The 24,612-nt window shown below is 46.5% G+C and overlaps 1 protein-coding gene across 1 annotated transcript in view; it reads left to right on the top strand.

Annotated features, from left to right (window-relative positions):
• LOC136579759 (uncharacterized) overlaps window positions 1-21,165 on the top strand; it is a 77,736-nt gene extending 56,571 nt beyond the window's left edge. The window contains exons 13-21 of the mRNA XM_066579822.1: window positions 2,627-2,694; window positions 13,637-13,726; window positions 14,419-14,517; window positions 14,917-14,969; window positions 17,471-17,592; window positions 19,591-19,640; window positions 19,721-19,825; window positions 20,641-20,734; window positions 21,023-21,165. Coding sequence (XP_066435919.1) covers window positions 2,627-2,694; window positions 13,637-13,726; window positions 14,419-14,517; window positions 14,917-14,969; window positions 17,471-17,592; window positions 19,591-19,640; window positions 19,721-19,825; window positions 20,641-20,732 — 679 coding nt within the window. The 3' untranslated portion in view covers window positions 20,733-20,734; window positions 21,023-21,165. The remainder of the gene's footprint in view (window positions 1-2,626; window positions 2,695-13,636; window positions 13,727-14,418; window positions 14,518-14,916; window positions 14,970-17,470; window positions 17,593-19,590; window positions 19,641-19,720; window positions 19,826-20,640; window positions 20,735-21,022) is intronic.
• The last annotated feature ends 3,447 nt before the right edge of the window (window positions 21,166-24,612 follow it).

Genomic DNA, 24,612 nt, shown 5'->3' with positions numbered 1-24,612 from the left:
GACAGGGATAATATTGGGAAACATTACAGCCATACAGGATATTCCATGTAGTGATATAACAATTAGAAATGCCATCAAATTCTGGTCAGGAGGGTCCCAGTGGTTGGACTTCCATCAGTGCCTAAAATGAACAGGTTACTGGGTGGCACAGGATCTGAACAGGAAGCCCCAGTGGAAAAAATGCCATATGAAGACCACCAAGGATCTCTGGAACAGCAGAGACCAGGTAACTATAACTTTAGGTGTGAATTTTGAATGGGTTGTTACAGCACTGGTCTCAGGGCTGGCTCCAGGTTTATGTGGGCGCTTGGGCAACAGAGTCTCAGGGAACGCCTTTGCAGTGTGCAATACACATGCGACAATTAATTTGCAGCAGCGCATACATATAACAGTAGATTCCAACACTACATATCTGTATTGTAGCCCATAAATGCAAGGGAGGAACTTAAAACTCAGGGGCGCGGATGCAAAAGTTCAGCTGTGGATGCCCCCTTTAGCGGTACCCATACCTAAACCGTGCTGCCTACAGCTGCAAAACGAATTTACATGATGATCTAGCCCCCACAACATTGTGACACTTCTGTAGCTGCCCGGTCATCAGATTTATCACCAATAGAACATTTATGGGACCATCTGGGACACCAACTTCCACAGCCTACGAGTTTACACGATCTAGAGGCTCAGTTACAGCAAATGTGGAGCGATATTTGGGGGATACCATACCGAACCTGTATATCTCCATGCCCAACTGTATCATATCTTGAATCCAAGCTAGAGACTGCCCAACAGGGTACTAGAGCCTCCAAGCCCATCCGTATCATATCTTGTATCTCAGCTAGAGGCAGTACAACAGCGTACTGAAGCCTACATGCCCACCCGTATCACATCTTGTATCCAAGTTAGAGATGGTACAACAGGGTACTAGAGCCTCCATGGCCACCAGTAGTAATAGTGACCCCTATATCGTCCCCAGTAGTAATAATGACCCCCTATTGTGGCCCCAGTAGTAACAGTGACCCCTACAGTGGCATCAGTAGTAATAGAGTCCCCCACAGTAGCCTTAGTAGTAATAAAGACCCCCACAGTGGCCTCAGCAGTAATAGTGACCCCCACAGTGACCTCAGTAACAATAGTGATCCCCACAGTGGCCTCAGTAATAATAGTGAGCCCCACATTAGCAATATTAATCTCAACAGTAGCTCAACAATAGTGACCCCCCACACTGGTCCTCAGTAGTAATAGTGACCCCACAGTAGCCCCAGTAATAATAATAACCCCCTCATTAGCAATATTAATCTCAACAGTGGCTGCTGTAGTACTATTAACCCTCTCAGTAGCCCCAGTAGTAATATTAAGCCCCCAGTAGCAATATTAGACCAACAAAAGCTGCAGTAGTAATATTAACCTCTGGAGTAGCCCCAGTAGAAATATTAGCCCTCTCTGTAGCCCCAGTAGTAATATTAACCCCACAGTAGCTCCAGCAGTAATATTAACCCCTCAGTGCCCCAGATGTAATATTAATCCTTTCAGTAGCCCCAGTAGTAATATTAAACCCCTCAGTTGCCCCAGTAGTAATATTATCCCACTCAGTAGCCCCAGTAGTAATATTAACCCCCTCAGTAGCCCCAGTAGTAATGTTAGCCACCTCAGTAGCCACAGTAGTAATATAAATCCCCTCTATAGCCCTAGTAGTAATAGCCTCCCCAACTGATTTACCTACCCCCTCCTTGTAGTCTGCGCCATTCCTTTTCTTCTTGGTGCTGATCCCAGGTGCACACTGACAGCAGTGTTTAGGCCTGGAACGCTTCCTCCCTTCTCCTCTCTTGCAGAACAAAGGAGGAGAGGTCAGAGGAGGAGGAGCCTGGGTGCACACACTGACGTCAGAGTGTGTGCCCGGGATCAGCGCAGCTAACAGCACCACTGAGTTATTACTAGCCAGGAAGCTGCAGCACCCCGGCCGGTAATCACTAAGATGGTGAGTAGCCGTCAACATGTATGCCAGCAGAGAGGGCTCTGCATGCCCCCTCCGGCACACGTGCCATAGGTTCACCACCACGGACTGCTTGCCTTTGGGGTTCCCTCAACGTAGGGGCCCGTCCGCCATTGCGACCCCGGCGAACCCTTGCAGTACGCATATACATATAAGTGATTACAGGACCGTTTCCTCTCTGACTGAAGTTGTCCTCTTTCCCTTTTCTACTGTCCCGGCCCAAACTAGCATGATGACTTTTACCAGTCACGTCTTGTCTATGTGGAACACACAGACATCTTTGGCTTCTTGTTTTTTTTTCTATCACCCTCCCTACATAATCTAAACTTTTACACAAACACCCCTTCTATAGTACCCAAAATACTAATAATGCCAAAATAAAATCAGGGTGTCCGTCTGCTGTGCCATACACAGTAGTGCAGGCCACTCTGTGACCCATCTCTGCTCACAAAATACAGTGTGCCCTCTTGGCTCTGTGAGCCTCTGCATATGCCTGGGTTTGCCGGGTGCTGATGCCGGACCTGGCTACTCTTGTCCATAGGCCATATCTGATATTGCAGCTCAGCCTCATTGACTACTGTAACCCTATAAATGACTACAAACTAATTGTACACTCATTTCATGTTTTAATTACAGTCAAGGTACAATCAGAACTCTGGACAATATAGAGGTGGAAGAGAGTACTGGCCATATCATATATAAAGGTAATACTGCACAAATGACTGTTTATCAGATTGGTGTCAACAGAGGTTTAAGTCATAGGACCTCACTGTATACCCATTTATACAACTACTATTGACCTCAATGGGAATTGTGTAAAATCTATAGATAGTGAGCTCACTGTATAAAACTTTACAATGGACAATTGATCGAACAGCACTCAATCAAGCTATGATGACAACAGACTGCAGTATTATAGTAGTTGTATTCGTGTACATAGGAGGCAGTATTATAGTAGTTAGAATCTCGTACATAGGGGGTCTATTATAGTAGTTATAGTCTCAAACATAGTAGTTTTAAAGTAGTTATCAAAATACGGTACTAACAACCACCTGTCCTTCCGTGAGTTACATGCTCTGTCCCTGATCAGATGACAGTGGCATCATCACAGGTCCTTCATCCCAAGTGAGTGAGTTACATGCTCCGCTCTGAAGGTATAACGTAATCACAGGTCCTGCAAGCACACGGCTGCTGTCCGGCTAGGTGTTTGTTAGTATTTCATAGACACTGAGGCCGCAGGGGTTTTGTAGGGGATGTACTCCGCCCGTAATCTGCACAGTGATGAAGGACCTGTGATGACATCACTGTCATGTGATCAGGTGCAGAGCATGTAGCTCACTCAGGATGAAGGACCTGTGATTACATCAATGTCATTTGATCAGGGGTAGATAATGTTACTCACTTGGGATGAAGGACCTGTGATTACGTTACCATCATGTGATCAGGGGTGGGGCATGTAACTCACTCACTTGGGATGAAAAACCTGTGATGACACCACCGTCTTGTGATCAGGGGCGGAGCATGTAACTTACTCTCTCGGGATGAAGGATCTGTTATGACGTCCCCGTCATGTGATCAGGGGCGAAGCATGTAACTCACTCTCTCGGGATGAAGGACCTGTGATGACATCCCCGTTATGTGATCAGGGACAGATCATGTAACTTACTCACTTGGGATGAAGGATCTGTGATGACATCACTGTCATGTGATCAGGGGCGGAACATGTAAATCAGTCACTCAGGATGAAGGTCCTGTGATAACATCAATATCATGTGATCAATGGCAGAGCATGTAACTCACTCGGAAGGAAAGACCTGTGATGGCACCATAGTCATGTGATCAGGGGCGGAGCATGTAACTCACTCACTGGGGATGAAAGACCTGTGATGACATCACCGGCATGTGATCAGGGACAGAGCATGTAACTTACTTACTCAGGATGAAGGACTTGTGATGACATCACTGTCATATGATCAAGGGCGGAACATGTAAATCAATCACTCAGGATGAAGGACTTGTGATAACGTCAATATCATGTGATCAGGGGCGGAAAATGAAATCATTCACTCAGGATGAAAGACCTGTGATAATGTCAATATTATGTGATCTGGGGCAGAGCACGTAACTCACTTGGAATGAAGGACCTGTGAGGACACCACAGTCATGTGATCAGGGGCGGGGCATGTAACTTACTCACTGGGGATGAAAGACCTGTGATGACGTCACCATCATGTGATCAGGGACAGAGCATGTAACTTACTCACTTGAGATGAAGGACATGTAACATAGTATGTAAGGCTGAATGAAGACAATGTCCATCTAGTCCAGCCTGTCTATCCTCCTGTGTTGATCCAGAGGAAGGCAAAAAACCCCAAGGGCAGAAGCCAATTTAGCCCTTTTGGGAAAAAATTCCTTCCCGACTCCCTAATGGCAATCAGACTGTTCCCTGGATCAACCCCTTATAGTTCCTACCTGCCTGTATATCCGGATTGACAATTAACCTAAGACTTGTATCCTATAATGTCCTTCCTCTCCAGAAAGACATCAAGTCCCCTTTTAAACTCCACGGCCAGTACTGGTGGTGAGGCAGGGACAGTGAAAGACATATCCAGTCTATATAGGCAGTGGGCTTTTCCAAAAAAATTTGGGAAAAAAAATCTATTTGGGCTGCCTGTGACCGTCCTGACTGTACTGCGTCTCTGCTGGGGGTAGTTGTCCTAATTCATACGCAGCCAGCTAAGTGTTACAGCAGACTTGCGCAAAATACTTTCCTGGCTCTGCTGTGCGTTCCGTAAGCGAAGTCAGCCTCCAACCACAGGCCAATAAGTGGCACATTTAATTACAGCGTTCTGTTCTGCACTTCTGGTAATACAGCATGCTGAGGGGTAGGGGTAGGCCTAGAGGACGTGGACGCGGGCGAGGACGCGGAGGCCCAAGTCAGGGTGTGGGCACAGGCCGAGCTCCTGATCCAGGTGTATCGCAGCCGACTGCTGCGGGATTAGGAGAGAGGCACGTTTCTGGCGTCCCCACATTCATCTCACAATTAATGGGTCCACGCGGTAGACCTTTATTAGAAAATGAGCAGTGTGAGCAGGTCCTGTCGTGGATGGCAGAAAGTGCATCCAGCAATCTATCGACCACCCAGAATTCTGCGCCGTCCACTGCTGCAACTCTGAATCCTCTGGCTGCTGCTCCTCCTTCCTCCCAGCCTCCTCACTCCATTACAATGACATATTCTGAGGAGCAGGCAGACTCCCAGGAACTGTTCTCGGGCCCCTGCCCAGAATGGGCAGCAATGGTTCCGAATCCTCTCCCACTGGAGGAGTTTGTCGTGACCGATGCCCAACCTTTGGAAAGTTCCCGGGGTCCGGGGGATGAGGCTGGGGACTTCTGGCAACTGTCTCAAGAGCTTTCAGTGGGTGAGGAGGACGATGAGACACAGTTGTCTATCACTCAGGTAGTAGTAATTGGAGTAAGTCCGAGGGAGGAGCGCACAGAGGATTAGGAGGAAGAGCAGCAGGACGATGAGGTGACTGACCCCACCTGGTTTGCTATGCCTACTGAGGACAGGTCTTCAGAGGGGGAGGCAAGGGCAGCAGCAGGGCAGGTTGGAAGAGGCAGTGCGGTGGCCAGGGGTGGAGGCAGGGCCAGACCGAATAATTCACCAACTGTTTCCCAAAGCGCCCCCTCGTGCCATGCCACCCTGCAGAGGCCGAGGTGCTCAAAGGTCTGGCAGTTTTTCACTGAGAGTGCAGACGACCGACGAACAGTGGTGTGCAACCTTTGTCGCGCCAAGATCAGTCGGGGAGCCACTACCACCAGCCTCACCACCACCAGCATGCGCAGACATATGATGGCCAAGTACCCCACAAGGTGGGACGAAGGCCGTTCACCACCTCCGGTTTGCACTGCTGCCTCTCCCCCTGTGCCCCAACCTGCCACTGAGATCCAACCCCCCTCTCAGGACACAGGCACTACCGTCTCCTGGCCTGCACCCACACCCTCACCTCCGCTGTCCTCGGCCCCATCCACCAATGTCTCTCAGCGCACCGTCCAGCTGTCGCTAGCGCAAGTGTTGGAGCGCAGGTACGCCGCCATGCACCCGCACGCTCAAGCGTTAAACGTGCAGATAGCCAAATTTATCAGCCTGGAGATGCTGCCGTATAGGGTTGTGGAAACGGAGGCTTTCAAAGGTATGATGGCGGCGGCGGCCCCGCGCTACTCAGTTCCCAGTCGCCACTACTTTTCCCGATGTGCCGTCCCAGCCCTGCATGACCACGTCTCCCGCAACATTGTACGCGCCCTCACCAACGCGGTTACTACCAAGGTCCACTTAACAACGGACATGTGGACAAGCACAGGCGGCCAGGGCCACTATATCTCCCTGGCGGCACATTGGGTGAATTTAGTGGAGGCTGGGACCGAGTCAGAGCCTGGGACCGCTCACGTCCTACCCACCCCCAGAATTGCGGGCCCCAGCTCGGTGGTGGTATCTGCGACGGTGTATGCTTCCTCCACTAAACCACCCTCCTCCTCCTCCTCCTCCTACACAACCTCTGTCTCGCAATCAAGATGTGTCAGCAGCAGCACGTCGCCAGCAGTCGGTGTCGCGCGGCATGGCAGCACAGCGGTGGGCAAGCGTCAGCAGGCCGTGCTGAAACTACTCAGCTTAGGAGAGAAGAGGCACACGGCCCACGAACTGCTGCAGGGTCTGACACAGCAGACCGACCGCTGGCTTGCGCCGCTGAGCCTCCAACCGGGCATGGTCGTGTGTGACAACGGCCGTAACCTGGTGGCGGCTCTGCAGCTCGGCAGCCTCACGCAGTGCCATGCCTGGCCCACGTCTTTAATTTGGTGGTTCAGCGCTTTCTGAAAAGCTACCCACACTTGTCAGACCTGCTGCGAAAGGTGCGCCGGCTCTGCGCACATTTCCGCAAGTCCCACACGCACGCTGCCACCCTGCGCACCCTGCAACATCGGTTTAATCTGCCAGTGCACCGACTGCTGTGCGACGTGCCCACACGGTGGAACTCTACGCTCCACATGTTGGCCAGGCTCTATGAGCAGCGTAGAGCTATAGTGGAATACCAACTCCAACATGGGCGGCGCAGTGGGAGTCAGCCTCCTCAATTCTTTACAGAAGAGTGGGCCTGGTTGGCAGACATCTGCCAGGTCCTTGGAAACTTTGAGGAGTCTACCCAGATGGTGAGCGGTGATGCTGCAATCATTAGCGTCACCATTCCTCTGCTATGCCTCTTGAGAAGTTCCCTGCAAAGCATAAAGGCAGACGCTTTGCGCTCGGAAACAGAGGCGGGGGAAGACAGTATGTCGCTGGATAGTCAGAGCACCCTCCTGTCTATATCTCAGCGCGTTGAGGAGGAGGAGCATGAGGAGGATGAGGAGGAGGGGGAAGAGACAGCTTGGCCCACTGCTGAGGGTACCCATGCTGCTTGCCTGTCATCCTTTCAGCGTGTATGGCCGGAGGAGGAGGAGGATCCTGAAAGTGATCTTCCTAGTGAGGACAGCCATGTGTTGCGTACAGGTACCCTGGCACACATGGCTGACTTCATGTTAGGATGCCTTTCTCGTGACCCTCGCGTTACACGCATTCTGGCCACTACGGATTACTGGGTGTACACACTGCTCGACCCACGGTATAAGGAGAACCTTTCCACTCTCATACCTGAAGAGGAAAGGGGTTCGAGAGTGATGCTATACCACAGGACCCTGGCGGACAAACTGATGGTAAAATTCCCATCCGACAGCGCTAGTGGCCGAAGGCGCAGTTCCGAGGGCCAGGTAGCAGGGGAGGCGCGGAGATCAGGCAGCATGTACAGCACAGGCAGGGGAACACTCTCTAAGGCCTTTGACAGCTTTCTGACTCCCCAGCAAGACTGTGTCACCGCTCCCCAGTCAAGGCTGAGTCGGCGGGAGCACTGTAAAAGGATGGTGAGGGAGTACGTAGCCGATCGCATGACCGTCCTCCGTGACGCCTCTGCCCCCTACAACTACTGGGTGTCGAAGCTGGACACGTGGCCTGAACTCGCGCTGTATGCCCTGGAGGTGCTTGCTTGTCCTGTGGCTAGCGTCTTGTCAGAGTGGGTGTTTAGTGCGGCTGAGGGAATCATCACGGATAATCGTACCCGCCAGTCAACCGACAGTGCCGACAGGCTTACACTCATCAAGATGAACAAAGCCTGGATTTCCCCAGACTTTTCTTCTCCACCAGCGGACAGCAGCGATACCTAAACAATACGTAGGCTGCACCCGCGGATGGAAGCATCGTTCTCTATCACCATCAAAAACGGGGACCTTTTAGCTTCATCAATCTGTGTATTATATTCCTCCTCCTCCTCCTGCTCCTCCTCCTGAAACCTCACGTAATCACGTCGAACGGGCAATTTTTCTTAGGCCCACAAGGCTCAGTCATATAATTTTTGTAAACAATTTTTATACGTTTCAATGCTCATTAAAGTGTTGAAACTTGCACCTGAACCAATTTTTATTTTAACTGGCCTGCCTCCAGGCCTAGTTAAAAATTAAGCCACATTAACCAAAGCGATTAATGGGTTTCACCTGCCCTCTTGGTTGGGCATGGGCAATTTTTCTGACGTACATTAGTACTGTTGGTACACCAATTTTTTGGGGCCCTCGCCTACAGTGTAATCCAATAAATTTTTTGCCCACCTGCATTAAAGCTGATGTTACATCAGCTGTGCTGGGCACTGCAATGGGATATATTTATGTACCGCCGGTGGCTTCCTGGCACCCACCCATGCTGTCGGTCCACACGGAGATGTAACTGCATGTGTCCACTTCTAAAGAACCCCCGTCTGACTGGGGCATGCAGTGTGGGCCGAAGCCCACCTGCATTAAACATGACATTACCTCAGCTGTGATGGGCAATGCAATGGGATATATTTATGTACCGCCGGTGGGTTCCAGGGAGCCACCCATGCTGTCGGTCCACACGGAGTTGTAACTGCATGTGTCCACTTCTAAAGAACCCCAGTCTGACTGGGGAATGCAGTGTGGGCCGAAGCCCACCTGCATTAAACATGACATTACCTCAGCTGTGATGGGCAATGCAATGGGATATATTTATGTACCGCCGGTGGCTTCCTGGCACCCACCCATGCTGTTGGTCCACAGGGACTTCACAATAGGGAGTTGTACCTGCCTGTGTCTATGAATTAAAAACCCCGGTCAGGTTGGGGTATGCAGTGTGGGCCGAAGCCCACCTGCATTTAATCTGACGTTAGCTCTACTGTCCAGGGCACTGCAATGGAATACATTTATGTACAGCCGGTGGGTTCCAGGGAGCCACCCATGCTGTGGGTGCACATGGAATTCCCATTGCGGAGTTGTACCTGCCTGTGACTATTTATAAAAACCGCGGTCTGACTGGGGCATGCAGACACCTTGACAGAATGAATAGTGTGTGGCACATAGGTTCCCCATTGCTATGCCCACGTGTGCAGCTCCTGATGGCGGTGGCACAGGATTATATTTCTCATTGCTTCTGTACAGCATTGTGGGCTATCGCCCTGCCCCTTTTAAAGAGGGTCACTGCCTAGCCGTGCCAACCCTCTGCAGTGTGTGCCTGCGGTTCCTCCTCATGGCAGACGCACTTATAAATAGACATGAGGGTGGTGTGGCATGAGGGCAGCTGAAGGCTGCGCAGGGACACTTTGGTGTGCGCTGTGGACACTGGGTCGTGCGGGGGGGAAGGGGGGGATGGGCATCATGTAACCCAGGAGAAGTGGCAGCAGAGTGTCATGCAGGCAGTGATTGTGCTTTGTTGGAGGTAATGTGGTGCTTAGCTAAGGTATGCATTGCTAATGAGGGCTTTTCAGAAGTAAAAGTTGTTGGGAGGGGGGGGGCCCACTCTTGCCCCTATTGTGGCTTAATAGTGGGACCTGTGAACTTGAGATGCAGCCCAATATGTAGCCCCTCGCCTGCCCTATCTGTTGCTGTGTCGTTCCCATCACTTTCTTGAATTGCCCAGATTTTCACAAATGGAAACCTTAGCGAGCATCGGCGATATACAAAAATGCTTGGGTCGCTCATTGACTTCAATGGGGTTCGTTACTCGAAACGAACCCTCGAGCATCGCGAAAATTTCGTCCCGAGTAACGAGCACCCGAGCGTTTTGGTGCTCGCTCATCTCTAGTTTTGATCTTATCTTTGCATATTTTGTTTTTTTCCCTGTCTGATTTTAGCGCTTCTTCGCTGCCTTCTTGCTTTAGTAGTTTAAACGCTTTCTTTTTTTCGTTTATTGCCCCCCTTACCGTCTTGTCGAGCCACATTGGTTTCCTTTTAGTTGAGTTTCTTTTATTTTTGAATGAACTGCTCACATGAGGTGATTAGGATCCTTTTAAACTTTTCCCATTTGTCCTCTGTACCGCTATTTTTGAGGATGTTGTCCCAATTAATGTTACCGATAGTAATTCTGAGCTGATCAAATTTTGCTTTACTAAAGTTTAGTTTCTTTGTCTCTCCCTGATAAGGCTTCCTATCTGCACCCCCTTTATACGTTCCGGTTTGTTAGTTAGTACTAGGTCCAGAATGGCCCTCCCTCTTGTTGGTTCCTGTACCAGTTGGTTCAGGTAATTGTCTTTAATTACTCTCAAGAATTTATCACCCCTGTGAGATTTGCAGGTTTCATTTTCCCATGTTATATCTGGATAATTAAAGTCCCCCATGATAATTACTTCGTTGCGGTTTGACACCTCTTCTATCTGCCTTAATAGTAAATTATCAGTTTCCTCTGTTGCTTTTGGTGGTCTATAGAAGACCCCTATCAGGATTTTATTATTTTTTCCTCCCTGTATTTCTACCCACAGAGATTCCACCTGTTCTTCTCCTACCCCTATATCCTCCCGTAGCCTCGGCTTCAAGTTCGATTTGATGTACAGACATACCCCTACCCCTTTCTGGTTCCTTCGGTCCCTTCTGAAGAGATTGTACCCCTGCAAATTCACCGCCCAATCGCACTTATCATCAAGCCATGTTTCCGTAATTCCGACTATATCATAATTTTCATCAGTCATTCTCGCTTCAAGCTCACCCACTTTACCGATCAGACTTCGTGCATTCATGGTCATACAATTGATATCGTTATTTTTGCTTTTTAAATTTGTTTTGTTGCTATTCGTACTAATGGCTGATCTATCACTTCTAACTGTACTAACCCCACCCTCTGCTCGACCCCCATTCCCTTTGCTTGGACCCGGGTCGCTAGTTACACTGTCTACCCCACTATTTCTCTTTTTGCCCTCCCCCCAGTCCCTAGTTTAAACACTCCTCCAGCCTTCTAGCCATCTTATCCCCCAGCACAGCTGCACCCTCCCCATTAAGATGCAGCCCGTCCCTACGGTAGAGCCTGTAGCCGACAGCAAAGTCAGCCCAGTTCTCCAGGAACCCAAATCCCTCCTTCTTACACCAACTCCGGAGCCACTTGTTTACCTCCCTAAGATCCTGCTGCCTTTCTAGTGTGGCTTTAGGTACAGGTAGTATTTCCGAGAAAACTACCCTGGAGGTTCGCGCCCTGAGCTTGGACCCTAGGTCCCTGAAATCATTTTTGAGGGCCCTCCATTGACCTCTAACTTGTTCATTGGTGCCAACGTGCACCATGACCGCTGGATCCTCACCAGCCCCTCCCAGTAATCTGTCAATCCGATCCGCGATGTGTCGAACTCGAGCGCCAGGAGGACAACACACTGTTCGACGATCCCGGTATTTATGGCAGATTTCCCTCTCTGTCCCCCTAATAATTGAGTCCCCCACCACTAGAACCTGTCTAGCCTCCTGCCCTGCACTCCCCGTCCCCGTCTCACTGGAGCAGTCATCCCCCTGGCGTTCAGAGGGCCTGTCGTGCTGCAGCGGTGCTGGCTCTGTAATGGCATCGCCCTCATCTGCCAACGTTGCAGACATGTTGGGTTATGCCAGTTCAGGACCAGCCTCCATGGATCTATTCCCTCTACGCCTCCTTCTATCTGACACCCAGCTGACTGCCTGCTCCCCCTGCACTTCTGTACTACCAACCGCCCCCGCCTCTACCCCAGCGAGTGTCTGCTCAGTGAGCACCAAACTCCTTTCCATGATGTCAATGGCTCTCAGTGTTGCCAGTTGCTGATTTAGATCCAGAATTTGGGCTTCTAAATGTGCGACGTGCATGCATATTGCGCAACAGTATGCACCCTCGATCAGTTGATCAAGGACCGCATACATTGCACAAGTAGCACACTGGATGGCATTGCCAGGCATGGAGCTTATCCTAATGGGGATTTACAATTTACTTGTGGAAGTAGTGAAGATAGACTTGTTCACACTCCGCTCACACGCTGCCGCCTCTGCTCAACTGCTCACACGCTCACACGCTGCTGCAACCGCTCACGCGCTGCTGCAACCGCTCACACGCTGCTGCCTCCGCTCACACGCTGCTGCCTCCGCTCAAATGCTGCTGCCTCCGCTCAAACGCTGCTGCAACCGCTCAACCGCTCACACGCTGCTGCAACCGCTCAACCGCTCACACGTTGCTGCAACCGCTCACACGCTGCTGCAACTGCTCACACGCTGCTGCCTCTGCTCAACCGCTCAAAAAATTTTTTATTTTTTTTCCCTCACAAACACTTAGACCCCCAGACACATACACACACACACAGAAGACACAACTAGGGCACACCAGATACACAGAAGACACACACTTAGCTCACAAACACACACAGAAGATACTTATCGGCTCCTGCGGCTCCTCCGCTCCTCCTGGTGACGTCACCCGCTCTCCCGGCGGCCGCTCACTCTCCCCTCCTGTCTCAGCTGTTCTGCTGCTCCGTTCCGGTCCCCTCCGCTGCTGCAGGCGCTGGACTCCTGGTGGCCTCTTGGCGCCGGCTACTTCTCTGCTCCACTCACGTTACTGCCCCCGCACCTGCTTCGGTGCCGGTATCGGCTCCTGCGCTATTGCGCTGCTCCGATGTCCCCTTCAGTCCCCCACTCGTGCCTCTGTCTCGGCGAGCTGCTCCTGGCGTCTGACGTCACTTCCGTCACTGTCATGTGATCGGGGGCGAAACATGTAAATCAATCACTCAGAATGAAGGACCTGTAATAACGTCAATATCATGTGATCAGGGGCGGAGCATGTAACTCACTCAGAATGAAGGACTTGTGATGACACCATCATCATGTGATTAGGGGCAGAGCATGTAACTCACTCACTGGGGATGAAGGACCTGTGATGACATCACCATCATGTGATCAGGGGCGGAACATGTAACTCACTCATTCGGGATGAAGGACATGTGATGATGTCACTGTAATCTAATCAGGGGCGGATCATCACGACGATGTCATCACAGGTCCTTCATCCTGAGTGCTGTGCTGCTTGTAATCCCTGTTGTATGTGATGAAGAATGTATGTAGCAGAGCTGTATGTGATGTACATGTAGCAGTGCGGTGTGTGTGATGTGCATGTAGTAGAGCTGTGTGTGTGTGTCTGATGTGCATGTAGCACAGCTATGTGGTGCATTGTGCTACCTGAAAGTCTGGTAATATAATTTCCTAATAATTACTAGTATTCTTGTACCATGATGACAGCGGACTAAAACATTTCAAATACTCATAAAAACTTGCTTTGTATCTCTGCAGAGACCCCATCAGGGATTAGAGCTGCCATCCACAGCGTGAGTCCCAACTGTATCCTCTTTTCACCTGAGGGACAACGCCTCTTTCTTAACTGTATGTAACTAGTCACCTCCCTGCTATACAGATATAGTACAACGTGTAGTTATATTCTTGTACATAGAGGGCAGTATTATAGTAGTTATATTCTTATACACAGGATTATAGTATATACACTATTATTGTAATTATATTGCTGCACATATGGCGGGTGTTTTATTGTAGTTATATTTTTGTACATAGGGTGCAGTTTTATAGTAATTATATTCTTGTACATAGGGGGCAGTATTATAATTGTTCTATTCTTGTACATAGAGGGCAGTATTATAGTAGTTACATTCTTGTACATAGGGGGCAGTATTATAATTGTTCTATTCTTGTACATAGAGGGCAGTATTATAGTAGTTATATTCTTGTACATTATTACATGGACAGTATTATATTAGATAGGCCTATGTGTACATAAATCTGTAGATTACAGTATTACTTTTTCATATTATACATAATTATTTTATTACTGTGTCAAGTTAGATTCAAATGATCTTTGCCTATGACAATACTCCATACCCCTTTTAAAAAGTAGATAAGAGAGAAAGTGAAGCTGGATTTTGATTGGTTATTAATGTTATTAATGTCTGTTCTCTCTCTAATCTGAGGTACTAGAGCACACGAGGTGTTTTCATGGGCACCAAAACTAATTTCAATTTAATGTCTCCAGTTTCCGTGTTTTATATATCCTTCTATTACAGGTCATGCAAACCACACTCCTTCCATGAGTGAAATTAGCCAGTTTGTGAAGTATGCAACTTGTCTAAACTTCAACAAGATTTTGATTCGCCAACCCACATGTGAGTATTGGACTTACTGTAACTGAGTTTAACCATAGTGTGTGCAACCAGTCGGGGGTAGAACCAAAAGCATAAATACCATAGAGGTAGACATGGAAGTGGACCAAATCAGGTTTAACAATACTTTCCCTTTGTGTATAGTGTGCCCGTCCATATTACCATATGATGTGAAGAGAAGGTAGCCTAAGGGCCTTAAGTATCCTTTTGCTCTGCAATAGATGAGTCCCATTTTAATTTTGCTATAGAACCCACTCTTCTCTATGTCCGGCCATGGGGAACGGAAGAAGCAATATATTAATCATTTGTTATGTGTCCTATTACATCTCGTTATGTACATTATGAATGGCCAAGTATGATTATGTCTCAAATTTTATAATTTTCCTTTGTTTTACTCTTCAGCAAGTTTGTGCTCGAAGATGCCGACTGAAGTTCATACTCTAGATGTGGAAAAGGTAATATTTTTACAATGTAGCATTGCTCTTGGCATGTCATAAACTTCTAACCAGATCAACCATGGCCAATGCCCAGGTACCTGTACATACAGAGCTCCAAAAACAAGCATCTATAAACATTGTTAAGGAACAAAATTAGTATATATTACCTTCTTAAGGACACAACCATTTTTTCCAGCTTTTTGGTCTCTCCTCACAACTTTCAAAAAATCATAACTTTATATTTTTCCAGGCTGAGCTGTATTTTTCAGTGGAACTATTCAATGTACCATATAATGTACAGGAAAACTATAAAAAATTTCTAAGTGGAGGGAAATAGAAAAAAAATGTAATTTCGCCATCTTTGGCGTGTATTGTTTTAACATTGTACACACACAACTTTTTCTGTGGGTGAGTATGATCATGATAATACCAAATTTATTTAGTTGTTTTTTTTCTTATCATTTAAATGAAAATCTCTCTCTCTCTCTCTCTCTATATATATATATATACACACACACACACACATATATATATATATATATATATATATATATATATATATTTATATTTAAAAAATATATAAATTTTCAGTCATCATCTTCTGACCACCATAACTTTTAGTTGATGGTGCTGTGTGCAGGCTCATTTCTATTCGGACCATTTCATAGTACATATGACTTTTTGATCGTTTTTTATAACACGCTTTCTTAGAGACAGGGTGACCAAAATAATGCAGTTCTGGTGTTCTATATTTATTTTTTTGGACAATATTCACCATTCGCGATAAATAATTAGATATTTAGATATTTTGATTCTATGGTAGTTCTATGGATGCAGCGATTCCAAAAATGTTTGATTTTTTTGTTTTCATTTTTTTATTATGAATATGAGAAAAGGTTTTTTTTTGCTTTTGATATTCTTTATTTTTTATTTTTACTTTTTTTGTCCTTTAACCATAGTATTGCATTAAACTGTATTCTGACATGCAGTCATGCAAATTTCTCAGTTTTAAAAACATCTTCCTGGCAACTCGCATTATCAGCCATTTTAGTTTTCACAGTGTTCTGTTTCTGTCCTCTTGTCACCCACGGCCACCTTCTACCTCTCAGATATCACCTTCCCACAACGCATGATCACCATGTGTCCAACAGATCACAAACTCCATCCTAAATATAATCTAACATGATAAAAATATTTTTTACCTATAACAAGGGTAAAACAAAACATGAAATGTTGAATGATGTAGTTCAATGATGTCATCATTGAGGAATGAAGAAGCTAACTTTCTGTCTTCCATTTTTAGACCAGCATACATAAACGTGTTTCAGGGCTGTGGTGCCCCTTCGTCAGTACTTTGCTGGGAATACACATCTGATGTTGGTGTGACTCATTGCTCTGCACCAAAGACAGATGTATATTCCCAGCAAAGTACTGAGGAAGGAGCACCACAGCCCTGAAACACGTTTATGTATGCTGGTCTAAAATAAAAATGGAGGTGTTGAGCTGAATATTACATCTTGTGCTTCTTTGAAAAACAGTAGCACCTTCTCCCATTTTTTTTTCTGCTTGTATGTCTCCCTTTAAAGATGTGAGTTTCACAGAGGCAGTCAAGGTCCAATTACTAAATTCACCACTGACTCTTTTGGACCGGCAGACTAATAAGCTTAAAATTAAAATTTAACTTTTATTTATTCACTTAAAAAGTATGAAATAGACAAACAAACATACACATATATGTAGTGGATACTGTCTCACTTAGAGATCTCAATTCCTCAATTGAAGATTTCGGACAACTAGTGTGTCCAATTACTAGCAAGCTAATATAGTGCGTATATTTTACGCGTGCCCTCAGGTAGAGTGGCAATTTTGAATAATTCACAGGCTCTCCCGGCCAAAAACACACCAGTGGCGGTCGATTTGTATGATATATTTTTTGACCGCAACAAGTGTTTAATAAGTGCCCTACGCGTTTCACCCCCAACCACACAGGGGCTCCTCAGGGGCCAATAGTTGTACCAGGAATCAGTTTTTGGCAAGTGGTTATGGAGAACAAGAATGTCGTACGAAGGTCAAATCACCTCCCTCACGTACGTATTCGTTAGTGATCGGCTAGTATGTTTCAAAGTTTTTTGTTAGTGATTAGCTGGTATAATCTTCCCAGAAACCCCAATAATATCTATTGGGGTTTCCCTACCTATAATAACAATACCCCTGAGGGTAACTCCCAAAAAGATAATTTTTTTGTCCACGATTGTTTTTCTGGGAAGACTTTATCATCCTGAGTAGAGCTCCACCCCATCCTTTTTACTTTAATTCTCCAAACTTTTGTGTCTTGGCTTTCAATCTGAATCAATATAGTTGACAGGACTATATTGTCAATCGCGCCTACCCTTTCTTTTTTAGTAGGAGGGCCTGCTTGGCGCTACAGATCATTTATAGAATAAAAAAATGGATTCAATATAATTAATTGAACCCGGATGCTATTATTTATGTTTATGGTGTATTTTTCTTCCCATCAGCTTGTTGGTACATGGAAACTTGCTGCTGCTGCTTCCAATATTCCTGATGGAGATGTGCTATTTCCAAATGAAATACAATTTATAGTGAACAATGGGGAGGTAACAATCACAGATGGCACCTGGTAAGACACATCCTTAGTTTACAGGAGTATTGTAGAAGTGATGGGAACTAGAGTGGGTCCATGAAAGAGTCACACTTTTGCAAGCTTTTAGACCCATGTTCTCCTAATTCAATGGTTCATACAGGTATTGTGACAGAGTGAAGCCTATATCATGTACAGATTATGCATCTGTGCTAAGGATTATATCAGTTACAATTGGTGGCAGTATATAGAACCCATTGCAGTACCAACCTTAAGGCAAAAAGTGAAGTCCTGAACAGGAAGATGGTACCATTTTGATTTAATCATCTTTGAAAGCATCACAGAAGGGGAAATCAAGAATTAAAAACAATCACAGAAAATGGCCGTTACTTACTGACTGAGGAGTGCATATAGATGCATCCTCCTCTCACCATGCTGGTAGCTGACTACCAAATGGAGGAGCCAATAACACTTGTGCAGGACACCGATAAAACAACCACTCACACTGCCTCCTGATAATGAAGGGGGTGGATGCTTGGTGTACACTCCCACACATAGTGGATACAGGGTGCCAGACCATTCTGATATATGTAGTTCACCATGCAGACCAGCAACCTATTAATGACGCCATGATAATTCGGCGGGTTGCCCTGCATATCCATCAGTGAACCACATTGGTACTGCCACCCTGGGCTCGCCCTGGAATCTTAATGCCACACTGCATGTGAATGATAGATAATAAATGCAAGGCATTGGTTGAATGTTGGCCAAGATACATGAGCCCACTAACTACTTCACGGTTCCTTGCGTTGTAGTGGGTCCCTACACTAATATAAATGGTGGCAGTATATAGAACCCATTGCAGTACCAACCTTAAGGAAAAAAGTGAAGTCCTGAACAGGAAGATGGTACCATTTTGATTTAATCATCTTTGAAACAAGTAAATACAAATGCAATTTATGAAGTTTTTAAAAAAAATAGATAATAGAAAAAGGACATCAATCCATACGTACTGATACAAGTACAAGGGTTGGTAGAGACACTACATTCCTCAGCATGCAGACAGCCAAATTGCTATTTGGAGGAGCATTGTAAAGGTGCAGAATACTGATGAACAGCCACGCACATACCTATCACATATTCATTTTATAATTAATAGTTAGAGATGAGCGAGTATACTCGCTAAAGGCAATTGCTCGAGCGAGTATTGCCTTTAGTGAGTACCTGCCCGCTCTAGACTGAAGGTTCGGGTGCCGGCGGCGGGCAGGGAGCTGCGGGGGAGAGCGGGGAGGAACGGAGGGGAGATCTTTCTCTCCCTCTCTTTCCCCCGCTCCCTCGTGCTGACAGCCGCTACTCACCACTCCCCCGCACCGACACCCGAACCTTCAGTCTCGAGCTGGCGGGTACTCGCTAAAGGCAATGCTCACTCGAGCAATTGCCTTTAGCGAGTATACTCGCTCATCTCTATTAATAGTGATTTTAATACTAATTATATGGTAGTTAAAATAGTGGTGGTTCATCTGTATATTGCACCTGTGCGATGCTCCTCCATATAGCAATTTGTCTACACATATTTTGTATCAATAAATCAGTAAGTTTGGACGCTTTTGTAAGCTTCTAATCCCTATTTCCCCTAATTCACTGCGTGGATTGTGACAGAGTGAAGCCTAAATCCTGTCCAGATTATGCATCTGTGCTGGAAATTATGGCCGCTCCAGCTGGTGAGAATAAATAAACCCCATTGCGGTGCCAGTCTTGAGCAAAAAGGTGAAGTCTTGAACCAGGAAGACAGCACCATATTAAATCTAAATGATACCATCTCTGTAACAAGGCAATACATGACACTCCCTAAAACTATCAAAACTAAAGGGAACCCAGTACAATCTACAAGAGCCTTGGCCTTCATACAAATCTACGCTACATGGGAGACATTTGTAATTCCACTATTAGAGATTTTATTATAATGCAATTTATATAGCATTTCAGAAGTTGTAATTGTAAATAGAGCAAATTAGATTTATTGTGATGTCATTGCAGGACAAGTACAGCCCAGAAGATAGGAAATAGTCGACTTCAATATACGAAAGGTAAGGACTTCCTCACAATACATGCCCAGAGTTCACTGGATATTCTGTACCCATCTCATGGATTGTTGAACATTTCCCAGGTGGTGAGAGTGCAATGGAGATGAGATTTCATGAACCTTTGGGAGACAGCCTGCTAACTTGGGTTGGGAATCCCAAAGAAGAGAAGATCTTCTTGGTCCTCTTCTGTAAGTGTTTTTAGTTTTCTGATCAGCATAATAAAGCATATAAAGTATCAAATGATGATAGTTTCTAGTCAAATAACAAAAAATAACATTAGATTTTAATTAATGGAAATCTATGGCTCAGAATTCCAGGATTTGCATTAAATTTACAAAATTAGCAAGGGAGAGAGGAGTGAGAATTTTCTTTAAGATTTCCAATGACAGGGATCTCTGGCTGGCTCCAAAGTGGACCACAACCCAATTAGTTTAGTGCCAGTTGGAGTGGGAGCCAATGCTGGTATGTGAGTACAACCCAGTCAGGTCGTAATGTCCACATGACAGCCCACATGCTGAAAGATGGCAAATGCAATCTCCTCCTCTTATATTTTCCATTGGATGAGTAGGAGATTGGAAACGTGGCATCTACTAGCCACTGTATCCCACTGAGTTAGTAATGCCCACACAACCGCTCATGTGCATTCTGGGAGCTAGCAATTCAAATATTGATAGGTGGCTAATATTTTAATAAGATTTATTTATATCTGATCAGCTAAAGAGGGTGTCCCGTTTTTGGTCATGGACATCCCCTTCAATACTACATATATGTATGTCTTCAGTAAGAGGTCATTCCCGCACCATGGCTTACATTTATATCATGGTGACTGTGCGGCTAGAACAGTCACACTGATCATCAGAAATGCTTGCTAATTAAACCTTGTTTAACCATTTAAGCACCACGATCAGTACTGATGGCAGTGCTCATTAACCACCCCTGGTTTACATGCTTTACTCCTGCTTTGCAATTGCTTATTGATTTCTTTTTGCCACATCCGTTACAGCTAAAACCGGGCACGCTACACCTGATGAGTTCACAAGATTTAAACTCCTTGCGTCCTGTTTGTCCATCCGGGTAGTATTTCTCAAGGAATGAAGGTAAGAGCCCAGTCCAATTATGAGAATAGTTGCCAATTATGCACAGATCTCAAATTATAACTTTATTTGTTGGTATTTGAGTGATAACTATTTAGTTATTTTATTTACTTTTCCATTCATATCCAAAGCAGCAGCATTCTGCCTATTTGTACATTCATAGCACAACATACTAGGGAATTGCTGTTTATATAAAGCAGGATATACTCTATGGGGAGATTTATCAAAGACTTTACGCCTTTTGAAATTATGACTAGAAGTTAATTTTTGTCTTCTTGTCTTTGGTTCTAGACAAAATATCTGTAACCTTGAAGTTACAAGAGGCTTTATGGAAATCTGCATCCCTTCCAGGATCTTAGTGATTGTGGTGAAATAAAGACAATTTCTATGTATTGAGACTAAACTCCTCTCTGTGTACAGATAAATGGAGCAAATGACTAAAAAAAATTGATATTGTGATTATTATTAGAGATGAGCGAGCACCAAAATGCTCGGGTGCTCGTTACTCGAGACGAACTTTTCGCGATGCTCGAGGGTTCGTTTCGAGTAACGAACCCCATTGAAGTCAATGGGCGACCCGAGCATTTTTGTATATCGCTGATGCTCGCTAAGGTTTTCGTTTGTGAAAATCTGGGCAATTCAAGAAAGTGATGGGAACGACACAGAAACGGATAGGGCAGGCGAGGGGCTACATGTTGGGCTGCATCTCAAGTTCACAGGTCCCACTATTAAGCCACAATAGCGGCAAGAGTGGGCCCCCCCCCCAACAACTTTTACTTCTGAAAAGCCCTCATTAGCAATGCATACCTTAGCTAAGCACCACACTACCTCCAACAAAGCACAATCACTACCTGCATCACACTCTGCTGCCACTTCTCCTGGGTTACATGCTGCCCAACCCCCCCTGCACGACCCAGTGTCCACAGCGCACACCAAATTGTCCCTGCCCAGCCTTCAGCTGCCCTCATGCCACGCCACCCTCATGTCTATTTATAAGTGCGTCTGCCAGAGGAACCGCAGGCACACACTGCAGAGGGTTGGCACGGCTAGGCAGCGACCCTCTTTAAAAGGGGCGGGGCGATAGTCCACAATGTTGTACAGAAGCAATGAGAAATCCAATCCTGTGCCACCTCCACCTGGAGCTGCACACGTGGGCATAGCAATGGGGAACCTATGTGCCACACACTATTCATTCTGTCAAGGTGTCTGCATGCCCCAGTCAGACCGCGGTTTTTTATAAATAGTCACAGGCAGGTACAACTCCGCAATGGGAATTCCGTGTGCACCCACAGCATGGGTGGCTCCCTGGAACCCACCCGCTGTACATAAATGTATCCCATTGCATTGCCCATCACAGCTGAGGTAATGTCATGGTTAATGCAGGTGGGCTTCGGCCCACACTGCATGCCCCAGTCTGACTGGGGTTCTTTAGAAGTGGACACATGCAGTTACAACTCTCTGTGGACCCACAGCATGGGTGGGTGCCAGGAAGCCACCGGCGGTACATAAATATATCCCATTGCAGTGCCCATCACAGCTGAGGTAATGTCGTGGTTAATGCAGGTGGGCTTCGGCCCACACTGCATGCCCCAGTCTGACTGGGGTTCTTTAGAAGTGGACACATGCAGTTACAACTCTCTGTGGACCCACAGCATGGGTGGGGGCCAGGAAGCCACCGGCGGTACATAAATATATCCCATTGCATTGCCCAACACAGCTGAGGTAATGTCGTGCTTAATGCAGGTGGGCTTCGGCCCACACTGCATGCCCCAGTCAGACTGGGGTTCTTTACAAGTGGACAGATGTAGGTTAAACTCCGTGTGCACCTACAGCATGGGTGGCTCCCTGGAACCCACCGGTGGTACATAAATATATCCCATTGCAGTGCCCTACTCAGCAGAGCTAACGTCAGATACAATACAGGTGGGCTTCGGCCCACACTGCATGCCCCAGTCAGACTGGGGTTCTTTACAAGTGGACAGATGTAGGTTAAACTCCGTGTGCACCTACAGCATGGGTGGCTCCTTGGAACCCACCGGTGGTACATAAATATATCCCATTGCAGTGCCCTACTCAGCAGAGCTAACGTCAGATACAATACAGGTGGGCTTCGGCCCACACTGCATGCCCCAGTCAGACTGGTAATATGTACCTTAACAGTAACCTCGTTGGTGGTAATGTGGTGGTGACTGCGGACCTAGTAGCGCGGTTTTATGTAGTTGGTTTTCGGAATGTGGCCATGATTAAGTGGGCCGTGGCGGGGGGATGGTGGTGGTGCTCTCTTGTAGTGTCGTTAAAGGTGAAATTCTTGGACTGCCACCAAACGGACCAATGCAAAGGTATTTGCCAAGAATGTTTTCATTGTTGGAGGAGGAGGGGGATGTTTTGGAGGCACTATGTGTCCTCTCCACGTGTCCGTGGTTATATGCACCTTAACAGTAACAGCGTTGGTGGGAAATGGCCTCGCCGCCATCATGTCTTTGTGAAGCCTCTGTTTCCACACCCCAGTGACATACCATTAGCTGCGTTATAGGCAGAGCCCAGAATTATTAACATTTCAGCGGTAGTATTAGGGACAGGCCCCACTAACATATCACTAGCAGCAGTATAGGGGGAGCGCAGTCTTAGTTCCATTTCAGTAATAGTAGCACTCGAGACAGGCCCCAGTAACAATTCCGAAGCAGCAGTATAGGAGGAGCGCAGTCTTATTTCCATTTCAGTAATAGTAGCACTCAAGACAAGCCCCAGTAACAATTCCGAAGCAGCAGTATAGGAGGAGCGCAGTCTTAGTTCCATTTCAGTAATAGTAGCACTCAAGACAGGCCCCAGTAACAATTCCGAAGCAGCAGTATAGGAGGAGCGCAGTCTTAGTTCCATTTCAGTAATAGTAGCACTCAAGACAGGCCCCAGTAACAATTCCGAAGCAGCAGTATAGGAGGAGCGCAGTCTTAGTTCCATTTCAGTAATAGTAGCACTCAAGACAAGCCCCAGTAACAATTCCGAAGCAGCAGTATAGGAGGAGCGCAGTCTTAGTTCCATTTCAGTAATAGTAGCACTCAAGACAAGCCCCAGTAACAATTCCGAAGCAGCAGTATAGGAGGAGCGCAGTCTTAGTTCCATTTCAGTAATAGTAGCACTCAAGACAAGCCCCAGTAACAATTCCCATTGCAGCAGTTTAGGGAGATAACAGTCTCTTTCACATTTCAGTAGCTGCAGTATAGACAAGGCCCCAGTTACATTTATGTAGCAAAAGTGTAGGCCAACCCCACACACCTTTCTGTACCATGAGTGCAGGCGAAGAACATAGAAATTACAATGATTACACTGTAGGTGAGGGCCCAAAAAAATTGGTGTAGCAACAGTACTAATGTACCTCAGAAAAAATTGGCCATGCCCAACCAAGATTGCAGGTGAAACCCATTAATCGCTTTGGTTAATGTGGCTTAAGTGGTAACTAGGCCTGGAGGCAACCCAGTTTAACGAAAAATTTGTTGAAGTTAAAGTTTCATCGCTTGTAAGAGCATTGAAACGTATAAAAATTGTTTGGAAAATTATATGAGTGAGCCTTGTGGCCCAAAGAAAAATTGCCCGTTCGGCGTGATTACGTGAGGTTTCAGGAGGAGGAGCAGGAGGAGGAGGAGGAATATTATACACAGATTGATGAAGCAGAAATGTCACCGTTTTGGATAGTGATACAGAACGATGCTTCCATCCGCGGGTGCAGCCTACGTATTGCTTAGGTATCGCTGCTGTCCGCTGGTGGAGAAGAGAAGTCTGGGGAAATCCAAGCTTTGTTCATCTTGATGAGTGTAAGTCTGTCGGCACTGTCGGTTGACAGGCGTGTACGCTTATCTGTGATGATTCCCCCAGCCGCACTAAAC

This window comes from Eleutherodactylus coqui, chromosome 10 (assembly GCF_035609145.1).
Source record: "Eleutherodactylus coqui strain aEleCoq1 chromosome 10, aEleCoq1.hap1, whole genome shotgun sequence".
Classification (NCBI taxonomy): Eukaryota; Metazoa; Chordata; class Amphibia; order Anura; family Eleutherodactylidae; genus Eleutherodactylus; species Eleutherodactylus coqui.
Note: the sequence above shows the minus strand (reverse complement) of the source record. Positions and strands in the feature narration are given on the sequence as shown.